At 39.4% G+C, this 17,007-nt stretch overlaps 1 protein-coding gene across 5 annotated transcripts in view; it reads right to left on the reverse strand.

Moving 5' to 3' along the window:
* Positions 1 to 17,007, reverse strand: part of TRIM2 (tripartite motif containing 2) — an 87,137-nt gene that overhangs the window by 19,646 nt on the left and 50,484 nt on the right. For 4 of the 5 annotated variants that reach the window (XM_060246633.1, XM_060246632.1, XM_060246634.1 and 1 more), the window contains exons 3-6: positions 15,401 to 15,638; positions 3,870 to 4,021; positions 2,981 to 3,161; positions 244 to 967 (exon numbers count right to left, since the gene is read on the reverse strand). In XM_060246633.1, coding sequence (XP_060102616.1) covers positions 244 to 967; positions 2,981 to 3,161; positions 3,870 to 4,021; positions 15,401 to 15,638 — 1,295 coding nt within the window. The remainder of the gene's footprint in view (positions 1 to 243; positions 968 to 2,980; positions 3,162 to 3,869; positions 4,022 to 15,400; positions 15,639 to 17,007) is intronic. The other variant, XM_060246635.1, reaches the window with a different exon arrangement.

Genomic DNA, 17,007 nt, shown 5'->3' on the forward strand with positions numbered 1-17,007 from the left:
ATGACAACAGAGAAAGTATTAAACTTCCCATCAGCCAGCACTGTGGCCTTGATCTATGTAAATGGAACTGTCCCTAATGTAACATGATCCCTGCGATCCGTAAGGAACTTAAATATTCCACTTTGTATTAATTCTGCTTTAATGGTATCATTCTAAAATGTTACTTCTAGAATAACTGTAATAACTTTGTCTGTAATCAAATACCACAACATTCTGAATTCGCAAGACAGTCACATTTCTTACCAACTCGGAAGATTAGGTCATCTTCAATGGGGTTCTCTTTCCTTTTGCCTGTGCTGTACATACTGGCTGGTCTTTTTACCGCCTTTTGTTTAACATGGCCACTTCCAGGAGACTTCACACGCCTCTTAACACCTTCAGTTGTCGGGGATACGTCTGCAGACCTGATCACCTTGAGTTTGAAAGGGCTGCCTCTAATATGCTGATCATACAGTCTCAACGAGAGGGTGAAGTCCCCCTCTTTTTGGACAGTATACAAAAATTCATAAGTGCCATTTTTATTGTCAAGTATTTCTCCATCTGCTACACTTCCATCAGGGGTGCACAGCTCTGCGGTGAGGTAAGCATTCCCAGTTTTACAGAGTTCACCATCCTTGTCCTTGGTTGTGATGGTGACCGACATAGGCTGTCCAATGACAGTCTGCCTCAGTCCTTCACCTGTGGCCACCGTTTCAGAGGCAACAGCATTTGTGGTTAAAATAGTTCCAAGGTTATGAATGGACTTCTTCAACCCTTCTGTTTCCACTATAAAGTCTAACTGGTCATTTTCACGGGGCTGCAGTGGGAAGTCTCGTACAGACAGGTCATTCAGCTTGTCGCTCATTTGCTTCTTAACCAGTAAAACTTCAGTTTCTGTTCCGTGGTTGAGTGCCTGGGCAGTAAAGTTGCTGCAGCTCTTAATATTCTCCTGTCCTTCCAGTAGTGTATCAAGCTGAGTTTGCAGGACCTGGATAGAGAATAAAATACAATGATTGTGCCGCATATGAACATACAAAGCTGCATTCCACTGAGTCAGAAGACTGGTCCATCTAGGCCAGTATATTCTATTGGACTGGCAGCAGCTCTCCAAGATTTCAGACAGTAGTATATCCTAGTTCCACTTGAGATCCCTTAACTGGAAATGTCAGGAACTGAACTTGGAACCCCTGAAATGTATTTTGTTCTTCTAATACAAAGCTAAAAGAAGCAAAACTGAGAGAACTGACAGCTTGCCAATGAGGTTCAATATGAATATGAGTAAAGGTAAAGTGATGCACACAGGTGTAAATAAACAGTGGACAAAGAGGCAAAAAACATTTTTTTAAAAAAACCCCAAAAACTCACAAATAAAACTTTGATCATATTTTGTAAGAAAAGTCTTGCAGGCTGGATCTTCTGACAAAGTAAATTATTTTTCCTGTTCTGTCATTCTTCAAGGACATGGCTGTATTAAATTAAAAAAATCAACAAAAAACTCCTAAAGTGAGCACAGCCTCATGTATGGGTTAAATCAGAGGTGATGAACTCATTTGTTATGAGGGCCAGATTTGACACAAATGGGACTTTGTGAGGCCGAGCCATGCATGTCATAAAATGCTATGCCAAGTGAAGATATAAACTTTATAAAGGATACAGATAAACACAATTAAATATATTATTTTTAACTTAAAATACAAACATGCTTAAAAGTCTTGTGATATTCTGTTTAAAATGGAAAGGCTGGGAATAATGAGGTTTGGCAATGCAGTTTTAAAAATAAAACATCAAGAAAAAGCACAAGGATCACAACAGAAACTAAAAAAATAAAGTGCTCTGAGTCTAGGAAAACATGAAATAGCTGGGCATTGCAAGTTTCTCCCCCCACCCTAGGTCTACTCAGATTGGCAGTGGCTCTCCAGTGTAATATCCCCCTTTGGCCATGGGTTCTCAGGTTAGAGTACTCACTAGGCACCAATTTTAGGTCCATTCAGCAGAGACAATCTGGCTCAAAGCATCAACCCTTTATTCGCAAGGAGCTTCAACTGGCCATAAATGCTGCTAAAGTGAAACTGCTTTAGCTCCATTCCATTGAAAAAAATTGCAGCACAGACAAAGTTGCAAGGAAAACAGATTGGATTTTCCATTACGGTCTCTTGGTCCAGATAGGCCAGTGTATCTGGGTGCAGAGACCTTAATGGAAAATCCATGCTGCATTGTAGCTTTGCAAGCTGGAACAGGGTGAGGAGCAGGGAGGAAATTGCCCAGGTTTGATTGAAGCCCTGGCTATCCAGGTGTGGCCTATGGGCCAAGAGTTTGACAGCCCTAGATTAAATGAACCAAATTCAAGTGTCAGGAAGAATTCAATAAAAAGAAAGAATAGTTTGAAACCAGGGAATACACACATTTATCTGATTTTCTCTTTCACTACACAGAAAGGAAAGCTGTCTTTCTAAACTAATAACATTTACAGGCATTTGGAATTCAGCACACATTAAGAATACAAAGGACATGCTTAAAGATGTAATAGCTGCCAGATTTTTATATGTCCACAATTGGCTGTATTATCGCCAGCTTTGTCTAATATAGCACCAACATCTTTAAAAGTCATATTTGCTTTTTTATTGCGAGTGTTATGGCTAATAAAACCAAATGACAAAATTCACCATAGTTTAATTTCCAGTATTCAAAACTGTCAGTTATGTGGATATATTAATACGTTCCCTGGGAATCCAACAGGGACTGGCTGTTCATTTAAAAACTGCGTCCAATTACTCTTCCTTTCAAGCAAATTTTATGGCAATGTTGCTGAAGCTGTTGGTTTGCAGAAGTCACTCATCTCTACATAATCAAAACCAAAATGGAAAAATGCCTAATTAAATTATAACATATATTGTACTTTTCACATTTTTCAGCTACAGAAGATGAGATTTCATACATAATTTCCTTCCTGGGGGGTAACCTATTGTTAAACCTATTTTGCTGAGAAAAGTCAGCGTCTTACTTTATGTTTAAGGCCATAATTTACTTCCAGTTCCATGAGCAGCACACTCTTGCGGACATTTAATGTCTTCTGGAGTTCATCAAAAGTGGAATGAATTTCATCTACAATGCTTGTCTTTTGATTGGTCAACTGATGTATAATTTCTGATATGAAATGGAGTGCAGAATCTATCTCTGGAAGCCTGCAGGAGATAAACAATAATGGATGTTGATTTCAAAAGCATTGCAACAGAGTTCTTTTTGAATTCATATGACTAATATATTTTTTTTAATTTTCAGAAGCAGAATTTTGATGTTAGGGGATTTTTATTTATTGGCTAAATCATGGTAAAATCCAAATGATGTTCAGGTTCCTAATCTCATTTGGGGAAATTCTAACCAACTGGCTTCACCCACATTAAGGCATCAGACAACAGTCCCATTTGTCCCCAGCACTAATACAGCTTGTTGTATTTCTTGCACATGCTTCTCACTCCCCTATTTTCCACTCCTTTTTATAGCAAGCATGACTGAAGGCTTCCCAGAACTCTGATTTGCTTGGATCTACATTCAGGCTTTACAGTGAATTGGAGTTTGACTCAAAGCATCCCAGACCATGAACGATGAACTGCTCTCGACATAGATGGGTTAAAAATAAGGGAGTGCACAAGCCAGACAACAAGTTTGTCATAAAGATGGTCATAGGCTGCATTCAGATGTCATGATAATATGTAGAAGCAAAGAGAACAAGAAGCATGAAGCACTTCCTGTCCCACCACCAATGTTCAATAACTCCTCATGCACTTCTTTCAAGAGATCTTAGAAACAAACTTGCTTAAATTAGAAACAAGCTTTGCTTTTGTTCTCAGACTGCCATAAACCTTGCAAGTATTACAGAGAGAATTTTATACCTTTTGTTCACAGCATCTAGCTGAGACTGAAGTGAAGCCTTATGTTGTTCTACTACATCTTTGAGTGGTACTGTGGGGTGCTCTGCATGCTCTCCTTCTGTACATTCCCTGCACATGGCTGTCTCACAAGATTGGCAATAAAATTCCATCAGCTGGTTACAAACAGGGAGAGAAGTACAAAAATAAGAACAGAAACCACACAATAGCTTTTATTAGGACTAACCAATATGACACAGAACAGTGTGCAAGATTTGGAGTTCATCCAAAATTCTTAATCTGGCTGGATTTTACAGATAAACAGACATAAAGGGAGAAGAAATCATATGTTTCAGGTCATGATTTTGTTGGCAGCTTGTGTAAAATTCTTAGCAAGTGTGCAGATTTAAAAGGGAGCTGGGGTCAAATAAGTACCCCCTGCTTCTGGGAGCAGGAAGAGAAAGAGTTAATCTTTACAATACCAGGTTCCACTTTTACACCGGCTGCACCACTTTGATCAGACATGTTATTTTGAACATAGTATCCAAATCCTGAATTCAAAGCATCATTGCCACAATTTAAGAGGAAGAAACAATATACACTGGTTTTGGCCAAGAATAATAATAAAAAAATAATTTTCTGCATGACTCCTAACAAGTAAATGCAAATGTTTTGGTCACATTAAATCCTACTTTTAAGGCAAGAATTTTTTTTTTGAACTTAAAATTTTTTATTTTATAAAAAAATAATAGAAACATCAAGTCACAATAGGGATATAGCATTGTCTTAAATAACAGTACTAACGCATATATCACAAGATACAACACACACATATTTAAGGAAAGGGGAAAAGAAAGAAAACAAAACAAAACACCAGCGGTTGCACATTTTGCTTATGATAGAGTTACCTTAGTAAATACAAATGCTATTCAATATATAATAAAATTTAGGTATTTCTTTGGCATTACACTTTTCTGTGACGGATTATTATTTACAACGTCTAAAAAAGGAAACCACTTTTCTACAAAGTATTCTCCTATCCTAGGATTATCCCCTAAAATGAGTTGGGAGGCAATTTTGTCTTGGATTATAATTTCCCAAACCTTCTGAAACCATAAAGTCAGAGATGGCAATTTGGTAGCTTTCCAATGCTTTGCAAGAAGTAGTTTACCTGCTAAAAGTAGCAATGAGATAAGTTCTGATTTTAATTTGGGAAAATCCCCTTTCGACCATAGATTCAGAAGGACAAATTCAGGGGTGCGTGGGATGGTAACCTTTACAATTGCTTCAATTTTTTCTATTAAAGTGTTCCAAAATTTCTGCACTTTTTGGCATGCCCACCAACAATGGATGAAAGAACCAGAGGCACCACACCCTTTCCAGCATAAAGAGCTAGAGTTTTTGTGCGCATGACTTATAATTTGCGGGGTTAAGTACCACCTTGAAAGTAATTTATATTGTTGCAACTTAAGGTTAGTGCATTTTGATTTGCATACAGATGATGTCCAAATTGTGTGCCACTGTTCTTCTGACCATTGTGAATTGCAATCTTTACCCCACGCATTCTGCTGAGATGTGGGCTGTGTCCAATTTCTCTGATTCAATAAATAATACAACTTTGCAATTACACCTTTCATTTTAGTTTCTTCCTCATAGATTAGTTTCTCAAAGGCATTTAGCTGCCCATTAGGTTGCATTACAGGGATCACTTTGTTAAGAGCATTATGTATTTGATGGTACTCATACCAGGGAATTTCCACCTTAAACTTAGCTTCCAGTTGACCACGTGTCAATAGTCTCCCCTTTGAGCTAATGTCTGAAATTCTAATAATATTTTCTTTCCTCCAACTCTTGAAGTTTTCAATAGGCAAGCCTGGCGGGAACCAGGTCTGCCCCAAAAAGGATATTACTGACGTCGATGGTTGGACCACTAAGGATCTATACTTGTCCCAAATTTTCAAAGTATATTTTAGACAAGGGTTGGCTAATACAGTTCTTTTCCTTTCCGTATCACTGTTCCAAACAAACTCATTAAGTTTTACAGGAAGAATACTTGCAGCCTCTATCTGTAGCCATGGGAGATCACAACTTTTCCTGGTGTATAATAAAATATTTCTCAGCTGGGCTGCCATATGGTATTTTTCCAAAACTGGTGCTCCTAGGCCCCCCCTATCAGTTGGTTTGGCAAGCAGATGGTATGCTATTCTTGGCTTTTTGTTTTGCCACAAAAAAAGGGATATACTCTTTTGCCACATTTTTATTTCACTTCCCGGGACTTCTATAGGGATATTCTGAAACAAAAAAAGAAACTTGGGCAAAACAAAGGTTTTTAACAAGTCAATTTTCTCTAATAAGTTAAGTTGGAGCTTTGACCAGGTAGTAAGATTTGTCTTAACTGTTTTATATAGTTGCTTATAATTTGCCTCAAACAGGTTAGATAATTCTATAGGGACTTGTATTCCTAGGTGGCGCCAGGATTTGTCAACCCACTTGAAGGGGAAAGTAGTTTTGATTTTTTGACGCACATCAGGAGGCACATTAATCGGGTAAATTTCTGATTTAGATACATTTATTGTGAAACCTGAGTACTTCCCAAAAGTTGTTATTACCTGCATTAGTTTAGTGAGTGAATTAATCAGATTCTTTAAGTAAAGAACTGCGTCATCAGCAAAAAGACTAATCTTATGAACCTTTCCATTTATCTCCATTCCTTCAATATCAGGATCTGTACGTATCAGATGCGCTAGGGGTTCAAGTGACAAAGCAAAAATGATCGGGGATAAGGGGCAACCCTGACGCGTGCCTCTTGACAAGGCAATAGCATCGGAACTGAAATTATTAATAACTATTTGCGTTCTTGGGGAGTTATAAATGGCCATTATTGAATTCAGGAAGTTTTGTCCAAAGCCCATCTGTTTCAAAACCGCTTTTAAATATGCAATTTCCAATTTATCGAAAGCTTTCTCTGCATCTAGGGAAAAAATAAGAGAGGACATTTGATTTGTTTTTCCGAAATGAATCAGGTTGAGTGTTCGCCTGATATTATCTGAGATGGATTGACCAGGGATCAAGCCTGTCTGATCTGGGTGGACATAAAAATTAACAATTTTATTCAGCCTACGGGCTAAAACAGTGGAGAAAATTTTAAAATCATGATTAAGCAGTGAGATTGGACGATAAGACTTGGGATCCTGTTTGTCCTTTCCTTCTTTATGGATCACTATTGTTTTGGAATCTCTCCAAGTCTCAGGAATTACACCTTCTTTCATTACTAGATTACAGGTTGCAGTAAGTGGGGACAACAAGCTGGAGCTGAATTTTTTGTAGAATTCTATGGGAAAGCCATCGTTACCTACAGCTTTGTTATTTTTAATTGAGGACAGCGCTTCTTTAATTTCCAGTTCTGAAAATGATCTATCCATGTATTCAGCGTCATTGTCAGATAATTTCTGTCCAAATTTCATGTCACTCAAATATTTTTTGAAGTCTCGATCCGTATCAATAGAAGACTTATACAAAGAAGTATAATAGTCTTGGAAGACCTTGATGATGTCTCGAGGTGCGACATGCACATCTCCTTGAGGTGACCTAATAGAGTGAATCAGTGATTTAGCCTTATTTTGTTGAAGTCTAAATTTTAGTAATTTTAAAGATTTCGTAGTTTTGGTAATGTACCGCTGCTTCACATAAAGCAGCCTTTTTTGAATATCTGATGTTTCAATCAGCTCCAATTTATTTCTTTCCAGTGTAAGTTTTTTCAAAATTTTCTTTCCTCCAAATTTTATATGCCTTAATTCCAGCTCAGCTATTTTGGATTTGAGTTCCAGAATAGTTTTGTTTCTATTTTTATTGCAAGCTGATGCCAATGAAATAAGGTTGCCTCTAAGTACTGCCTTAAAGGCGTCCCAGACTACATGTTGTGAGACACCACAGTCTGCATTATGCTGAAAGTACTCCTGTATTAGCTTATTTATTGTATCACATATATCATCTTTGGACAGGAGAAGTTTATTCAGCGACCAGGTCTGACCTTTATTGTCTAGTTCCTGTAAAGTGAATTCCGCTGATACCCATGAGTGGTCTGAGATAGTTCTAGACCCGATTTGAACATTGTGGGCACAGGCAAAGAGATCTGGAGAGGTTAGAACATAGTCAATCCTGGAGTATGAATTATGTGTGTGCGAAAAGTAGGTGTAATCACGCACTTTCTGGTTTAGTGACCTCCAGATATCTGTCAAATTATAAGAGCATAAAAGATTGTGTAGACCTGATTTCTTCGCGTTTCGGGATTTATCTCTCTTACCACCTGACCTATCAAGATTCAGGTCCACGATGCAGTTAAGATCACCACCAATGATGACCTCGCCATGTTTGAAGTCCAGCAATTCAGAGAAGACCTCCCTCAGAAAAGATGTTTGGCCACTGTTGGGTGCATAGACAGAAGCGATCGTTATGGGCTTGCCATTTAAAAGTCCTTTAACAAATATATATCTCCCTTTAGGGTCTATTATAGAATTTTGCAAATTGAAGGCAGTAGTTTTCGATATTAGTATTGCCACCCCCCTTGCCTTTGATGATCCTGGTGCATGAAAGACCTGGGTGAAACATTTAGAGCGTAGGCCAAAAGGTGCTCGTTTTTTTACGTGGGTTTCCTGCAGACAGACCACATTTGGATGTTTTTTGGCTAAGAAATTAGAAATACGTGTGCGTTTAATAGGATTTTTAAAACCCCTGCAATTCCACGTTAAAAATTTTAAACTTTTAGACATTGCAAGCACTAGATTTAATTTTTAGTAGGTTACCAAGAATTTAGTCAGATTTTGTAATTGTAGATTTATCTGAAACAGATAGTGTATGCTATACCGTATTGCAACCCTTACTAACTAAAAAGAATCTAAATAACAACAAAATGGGGATAAGGACTGGAACTTGGCACCACTACGTGTGCTGACAAAAGTAAAAATGTAAGTCCTACTACCTATTACCCAAATTCTGGGTGGAGTTTCACAGCCTCCTGGTGCACAGGAAGCTAGGGAAAAAACCTTAGGTTTCCCTAATTAGAAACTATTAAATCTCTCCTAGGAGGGCTAAAGCTTCAGTCAAAACACAAAAACTCTGTTACCTCCCCCTTCCCCAATTTTACCTTAACAGTTTAAAACTCCAATAATTATTTGCTCATGAGGAACAAAATTTGAGCTCTGCAATAAGTATCTTTGAGCTTAGCCTTAATGCAACCTAGATGGTAGTTCTGCAAAAATTTTGAAAAAACAGGTTATAACCTATGGAAGTTAGAAGCAATAACACCAATGTTTAAAATAATGCGCTTAGTAGTTCAGAAATATTCCAATGTAACAATTAATCCTGCTGTAGGATAGGCTCTGGCATATAGACAAACAAGGCAGTATTTTAAACCTTAACAATAGGCTAATAAATCAGAGGTAATAAAATCTACAGTTTAAAATCATCCATACTGTAGGCTGGATCCAACACGCTAGTATTTTCCCTTTCATTTAGTCAACTAGCATTAACCAATTATATTAAGAAGTGTATTTTAAAGAATTCATCAAAACAGTTTTTTAAGGTCACCCCAAAAAGAAATTAGATTACCACAGAATTAATTCATTAAGATATTGTTAACACTTCAATTTTCCCTTAATACAAGATCATAAACATAACAAATAATAATAAATTCATTAAATAGTAGGATTTATAATTAATACCCCTGAAGTTCAGAAAAGTAGCCCTGTAGATGCTTTAAGTATTAAATTTCATCCATTTAGACAAGCTGGATAGTGCAGGTAAGTTAAAAAAAAAACCATAAGTATATACATGAGTTTATTTGCTTTGCTAACCACCCTCCTGCTAAAAGCAAAGCAAAAAAAAACAGCTGCATATTAGTTAACCATTTTCCTACCACCATTGTATTAATTAGAGCCCAACGGGGCCTTCGCTAATGAGAGAGCTTTAACTGAGCTAATAATATTTGTATAAAGTTATAGCTGCCTAAACCACTTCTTCAGGTGCTGATTTGTCTTCAGCGGTTTTAAAGTTGCTTCGCAGTTCAACCTCTTCATCCTCCGTGTATTTTATAGATAGTGCGTTCAGGAGAGCAAGACCGGACTGCGCGTCCTGGGCTTTGTAAAAGGCGCCATTTTTGAACAACAGAAGATCTGATGTCGGGCTCCATCTGAATCTCAGATTACTAGCGTGGAGCTTGCTTGAAACAATCTTTAATTTCTTTCTTTTCTCAAGAGCGTCTGGCGAAAGGTCCAGCAATATTAGGATCTTCTTCCCGTTATATGTAGCACCGTCTCTTTGTCTTGCTTTTTGCAAGATAAGATCTTTAATTCTAGTGTTTGAGAACTGGACAAGAATGTCCCTGGTGAAACTGCGCCGTTGTGGTAAAATGGCGCCTAGTCTCTGCACTCTAATTATGCTAGACGCCATATTCTCAGGTAGTGAAAAAGTCGTCTGCAGCCAGTTCGCTACAAAGATCAGCAAATCTTTCTTCTCCTCAGCTCCCTCATCAAACCCGCGAAGTTAAATATTTAAAGCCCGCCATTTATTTTCAAGGCGCGTCAGTCTAGTCTGCAGTTTAGATTCGTTTTCTCTCAGCATAGTCAGTTCCCCTTTAAGGGACAAGCCTAGCTCAGCAGAGCGTTCAGCTATGCTCGCTGTTGTATTCAGATCTTCTGACAGTTCGTTAATTTTCTCCTTTAGGGGTTTAATGTGCTCAGTAATAGCTTCATTGAAGTACTTGTGGATATCCAATCTTAAGAGATCTAAGTCTTTTTTATTAATCGGCCTCTCCTCCTCATGATCTGAAACGGCCGCGTCGTTAGATTGCGAGGAGGTCGGGCTGGGCGCCATATTTAGCGTGCTTGGGGAGCGCGAAGTCGAGGCACCAACCTTTACCGCAGTTTCTGAAGCAAAGAACGCTGATACCGGCTTTTTGCTTTTCGGATCTTGTTTCTTTTTGGATCGCACCGCTTTCCCTTTAACTTTTGTTGACATCGGAGTTCAAATCGTTGAGTTGCACAGGATTTGGGGAAGGAGGAGGCTGGAGCTAGCCTAATTCGCGTCCGCCATTAAATCGCGACGCTCCGCCCCCCCTCGCGACGCTCCACCCCCCCAGAATTTTTTTTAAAAAAAGATTTTTATTTAATTAAAAGAACACATGCCATCAGGGGAAAAGCAGGTGAGGGAAAGAAATGATAACACCTATATAGTAAAAGGAAGACAAGTACCATACTCCTGCTATTAGGGCTATTAATTCAGTAAATAAATTACTCCCAACAGAGAAACTGTTAGCGACCATACATTCAGCTATAAATCCAATCCTAGAAGTGTACATTTGATGGAATAATCTCATTCTCAGCTAAATATTGCCGTTATCAGGAGCCAGGTACCTACAAAGGTGCAAATCCCCCATGGCCTCTGGCGGGGGAGTGTTTTCCACACTTGCCATGTGTATGCAACACGATGATGTCATCTGGAAGTGACGTCATTGCACCGGTGTGGCCATGCACCAGCCACTCTAGGCATTTCCAGGAAAACACTATGGTTTTTCCCGGTCACTCTAGCCATTTGGGAGGTAAAAACTCTATGGTGCTGGGGAGGGACTGTGGCTCAGTGGTACAGCATCTGCTTGGGAAGTGGTAGAGCATCTGCTTGGGAAGCAGAAGGTCCCAGTTTCAATCCCTGGCATCTCCAAAAAAGGGTCCAGGCAAATAGGTGTGAAAAACCTCAGCTTGAGACCCTGGAGAGCCACTGCCAGTCTGAGAAGACAATACTGACTTTGATGGACCAAGGGTCTGATTCCGTATAAGGAAGCTTCCTATGTTCAAATTGCTAGAGCATATGGAAAAACCATAGAGTTTTCCTGGAAATGCCTAGGGCGGCTGACGCGTGGCGGCACCACCACAATGCTGTCACTTCCGAGTGATGTCATTGCGCCAGCGACGTCGGGGGAGGTTCCCCTCACTGGCCCAATGTGGGCTGGCAGTTTGGGAACCTCCAGGGTGGGGAAACCCCCACCCAGCCCAGGAGCTTAGCAGCCCCGCTTACCCTTACTCAAGGGAAAGTCGAACCACAGTTTAAGTAGGGCTAAATCCAAGGTAGCCTTTTAAGGCAAAAGTAAACTGAATATTGGCTTGTTCATTCACCTTTCAATTCTATTAGTCCTAGGTCTTTGAAAGTAAATCCAATTTCAGTAGTTTTACATACTGCATCCCCCTTTGGTGTGTTAGTTGGACTGTGATCCCTATTTGAATTTCAGAGCTGATGTGATGCAGTAATTATAAAAGGAGGCTGGCAACCCTAACAGAGAATCATGTATGCTACCGTTTAATTGAGAGATTTTATTAAAATATCAAATAGCACCGAAGTTTAATGTTTTAGGATAGATTTCTACTAGGCTTGCCAGCTCCAGGTTGAGAAATACCTGAAGATGTTGAGGTAGAGTCTTTGGAGGGTGGGGTTTGAAGAGGGGAGAGACTTCAATGAGGTATAATACCATAGATCCCTCCCTCCACAGCAGCCATTCTCTCCAGGTTAACTGATTTCTGTCACCTGGAGATCAGCTGCAATAGTAGAAGGTTGACGACCCTAATTTCTACAGAAGTTATTTTAAGGAACAAAGACACTGAAAAACATACTATTTTGATAATCATAAACAAATGTAATTTATAGTACTTGAAATTGCACAGAAACACTTGTGGCTGTCATTTTACATTATTCAGTTTGACATAACTCGTATTACTGCTGAAAATGCCTAAAGCATTACAGACTCCCCACTGAATATAGAACAAGGCAGCATCAAGTTTGCTGTAACAAAAGCCATATTTTGGCAAAGTTTTAATGGAGAGTACTCTGTACTTCTTAATGTTTACCAGAGGGAGGAGGAGAGAACAGGATTTTTGTTTTGTTTTTGTTTTTTTCAAAATCAGGCAGAAGCATATTAAAGGAAATTATACAACAGGATCCAACACGGCCAAAAGGTTCTTTCAAATTAGGATGAAGAAAGAGAAGCAAACTTTTCATTTAACAAAGGACAATATGTTTTCCAGTAATAAACATCTTACTCCTATGTGGAGTTCTTTCATTTTATAAACAAGCCCCAAGTAATTGAAGATGATTTAGTCTTCAATTACAGAGAGAGAGGGGGGGAGGGGGTCTGGATCCAAAGGTGAACTTACCTGCCTGGAAGGCATCAAGAAAGAACAATTTTACTCACCAGAGTGTTGCATGAGAAATGTGAAACTAAATCCAAAAAGCTCTCCTGGTTGTACATAAGCTTACTTTTCTGCACAGGCAGAACAATTTATTTAGATACCTATATACTTTTCTCTCCAACAGGGACTCAAAGCAGTTTACAACATGCTCAACTCCTTCATTCTACCCTCACAACTACCCAGAGAGGTAGGGTAGGCTGATTTATATGACAGCCCCGAGAATACTTTCCTGGGAGTAAGCCCCATGGAATAAGAGGAAACTTACATTTGAGTAAACATGTTTAGGATTGCTCCCATACTGTACAATCCTAAGAACACTTTTCCAGGAGTAAGCCCCACTGAATAAGCCTAAGTAGGTTTCTATGTAGACCTGCTTAGAATTGCTCTAAGTAGGTTTCTATGTAGACCTGCTTAGAGCTTCCACAATAGAGTAGGGATTTGAAAAACTCTCTCCAAGACCCTAGTCCAATAGGGCTGTCAGGTCTCCCACTCCCTAACAACTCTTGAAGGGGCTGTGCCCATATCCAGGTATGAGGAAATTAGAGTCAGTATGTGATAATCTCAAGCCTGGTTTATTCTTGTGGTTGTGAACATCCTTGAATCTAACCTTAGCTTGTTGTGACGTGCAAATTAAAAAAAATGGGAGTTTGGCTCTAGCTTACAAAATGGAATCAACTGCCTTGTGTTTAAGATCAGGTCAATTAAAAAAATAATTCTCTTTCAAATGGAAGGAGCTTATAGAGCCACCACATCCCATGACTACCTAGCTTCCAGATCACTGAAGAGCTCTAGCCCCGGCTCCCACTGAGTGGTTGCTAGGGTCCAATAGTTCAGAATCAAGAACTCTTAATTCCTTAAGTGTTGCCAATCAGATACAGTCCTAACATAGTTACTGCAATTGCTTCACATATAAACCTGAATTATTCCACTCTGTTTTCCAAAGCAAAGGATTTCAGTACACAGATTGAGAAATTCCACTCGGCATCCATAGACACTGTTCTCAGTTGAATACCAGCAGTTCATGGTTTGAGTGAGGGTGGCATTTTTCTATTGTTGTGAGCAGCTCTGCAAGTGGAACGGTGAAAGGAATAGCAGGAAATGTTTTGCGGAGATAGCCATCTACTAGATTTTGCTAGCATTCTCGCAATTCTGAAATTCTGCTCTCTGCCAAATTGCTCATAAGCTACATTACCTCTGGTCACGCTTAAGGATTTTAGGTTGCCATTTGCCAAGCATTGGATTGTGTTTCTATTTGTATAAAAAGCTTCCTAATCATTAGAGGCAGTGATTGCCAATGTGGCTCACATTACACTGCCTCATTCTAAAGGCAGCATGGCACTCAGTGATGTACCCGCAGCGATGCCAACCTGCCAATTCAAGTGGAATGATAAAATAATTTAGGCCATAAGCTCCATTTATTCCTGAGGTCCCCTGTTAGAACATGTGGTTTATGCAGGCTCTTCCTCTGCCAGTTCCAATGACTGTTACAACTAGTGAGCTAAAACAGGGTAGTATAAAGTTTAATCCAAACTTCCTTATACCTAGCTAAACAACATTCCTGGTGTCAGAAAGAAACATTTTCCTAGCAGTATCCTCAATTTATCTGGATATTGCGCTATCATTGGACTATAGCAGTAATTTACAACTGGGTTATCCTATGCAGGCAAGCCAATCCAGTTGAAAATGACTGCTGCAGTGTAACAAGACTGCAATATCCAACTATGTGTGAATGAAAGTTCTAGCCAAATGAAGTACTGATGGGTATCAGGAATTGGTGGTAAACCTGATTTTTTTGAAAAAATCTCTACAGCATATATTTTAGCCTTACTGATCTGCAGGTATTTGCTCTGCAGCACCACCCACAATCCACCTGCTTGGCATTTGTAACACATTACGGTTTGAATTGCAAAAAATGAAAGCAGAAGATGTGGCAATGGTGGAAGAAGAAATGGATGTCAGGTGAGGAATCTCAACAATTGTGTAAATGTACACATGAAAGAAGCAGGGAGCCGTTCAACTGTCAAGTCATGCCAAGGTGCTTTCCCTTCCAGTAAAACAGATGGGGGAAAATGTAGCTTACTGTATTGTGAACTATTAATTTCTGAGCTGACTAATAAGAAAGCTGTATGAATAAGCCTTCTGCTTAATAGCATAACACTTCATTACCAGGCACTATCATACTTGGGATATTTATTTTTTCTAACTGGAAGGAGGAAAACTCCAACAAGGACTCTCTTCTACCCAACCATTAGCAAACCACAGAAGATGGTGTAACCAGTCACCAAATTATAGGCGAGTGTTATGGGCCATCATTGCACTTACATTTCCTTCATGATTGGGGCAGGTAAGAGGTTTCCCAGCAGCAACAGCTGTGACTGTCTCCAAGATGGAAGACTCCTCAATGCTGTTGTCTGGCGTTCGTTGCAGGACATCCATTAGGTTGGTGATAAAGAAGTTATTCTGGAGTGCGGAAACCCCTTTCTCTGGCAGGATGGAGGTTTGGCGGCACACTGGGCAAGAAAGAGTCAAGCTGTGGGCAGGAATGTAATTCTGTAGGCACCTAAGAAAGAAGGTTTAAAAGAGACAGAGAGAGAGAGAGGCTGAGATCAGGATAAGAATTCTTTTTAAAGTCTGCCATCTGATTTATTATTAGGAGAAAGGTCAAGTAAATTGCTAGTGTTATTCAAATGTTTCAGGGATTGCCACTCCTGTCAGATGGGAGCAGGGCTTTTTTTGAGCAGGAACGCACAGGAACACTGTTCCGGCTGGCTTGGTGTCAGGGTGTGTGGCCTAATATGCAACTGAGTTCCTGCTGGGCTTTTGTACAAAAAAAGCCCTGGATGGGAGAATTCTGTATACTTAATCCATGTAAAAAGTACATCCTTCAGCAAGCTACCTAGAGTAGCAACCATGCAGGAAGATAGGTGCAGAGAGTCTAAACAATAGTTCTTCATAGCTCCGATGTTAATATGATTTTAAAAGTTATTTTCCTGTGGCATATTCATTAAATTCCATTTTCCTACTGTCAGTTCCAGTCAACTGTGTTTTTACATATTAAATCTATGACACTTGAGGATAGAGATAACAATGTTCACATAAGGGATAATGATATCCACCGTGTCATCTCCAACTTCTCTTTCTATAAAAAAATGCCTCTCTGTGGCTGAAGTTTTATGGCACATGAAGTACTACTACCTCAGTAATAGTTTACATCTTGGACCAATGGCAAAAGAAGGAAAGGGGATCTTGTAGAAAAGAGAGGATTCTGGCAAGTACATCTTTTCTTTCTCATGTATGAGAAGCTGTACTTGTTTAAATTCCCTCCTCTTCAGCAACAAAAATTATGGCAACCTTGTCTTTCTTTGTACCTGGTTACCCTGATTATTTTTCTGCTCCAAAACTTGGTAGAAAATTACATGTAGCACTACAAGCACCATTAGGAATGTGCCAGGGTTAAGACATTACATTGGATCCAGCAGTACAACTCCCCTAAAGGAAGACATGGTGATTTTCACTGATTCTACCTTCCACTTCAGATCTCTATTTCACTCCTCTTGATGTTCCTTAGGGTTCCCTATCCCCAGGAGCAGCATTTGGGGGAGCATTTTGATATGTAACAGGAAGAAGGAAGTGAAGTAATCCTTATCCAGAGCCCTATGACGGAAACCCCTTCCATAATTTGGAATTGTTTGATTCTCATAGCTGTATTTCATGAGTTGTTTGTTGAGAGTCTAAATCTAAAGTACTCTATAGCACATTAAGTATCCACTGATAGGACTGCATGACCTGGCTAGAATTTAAACAGCTCCTCCAGTACATCAACGTATGCATCTCACAGAAGAGTTAGAAGTATGGTAGGACTGCCAGTAACTGTTTCCAGCTCCCAGTCCTTACGCTGCACTTAATGTTCCTCTGGAGAGTCTCTGATC

The sequence above is a fragment of the Heteronotia binoei genome, chromosome 9, assembly GCF_032191835.1.
Source record: "Heteronotia binoei isolate CCM8104 ecotype False Entrance Well chromosome 9, APGP_CSIRO_Hbin_v1, whole genome shotgun sequence".
NCBI lineage: Eukaryota > Metazoa > Chordata > Lepidosauria > Squamata > Gekkonidae > Heteronotia > Heteronotia binoei.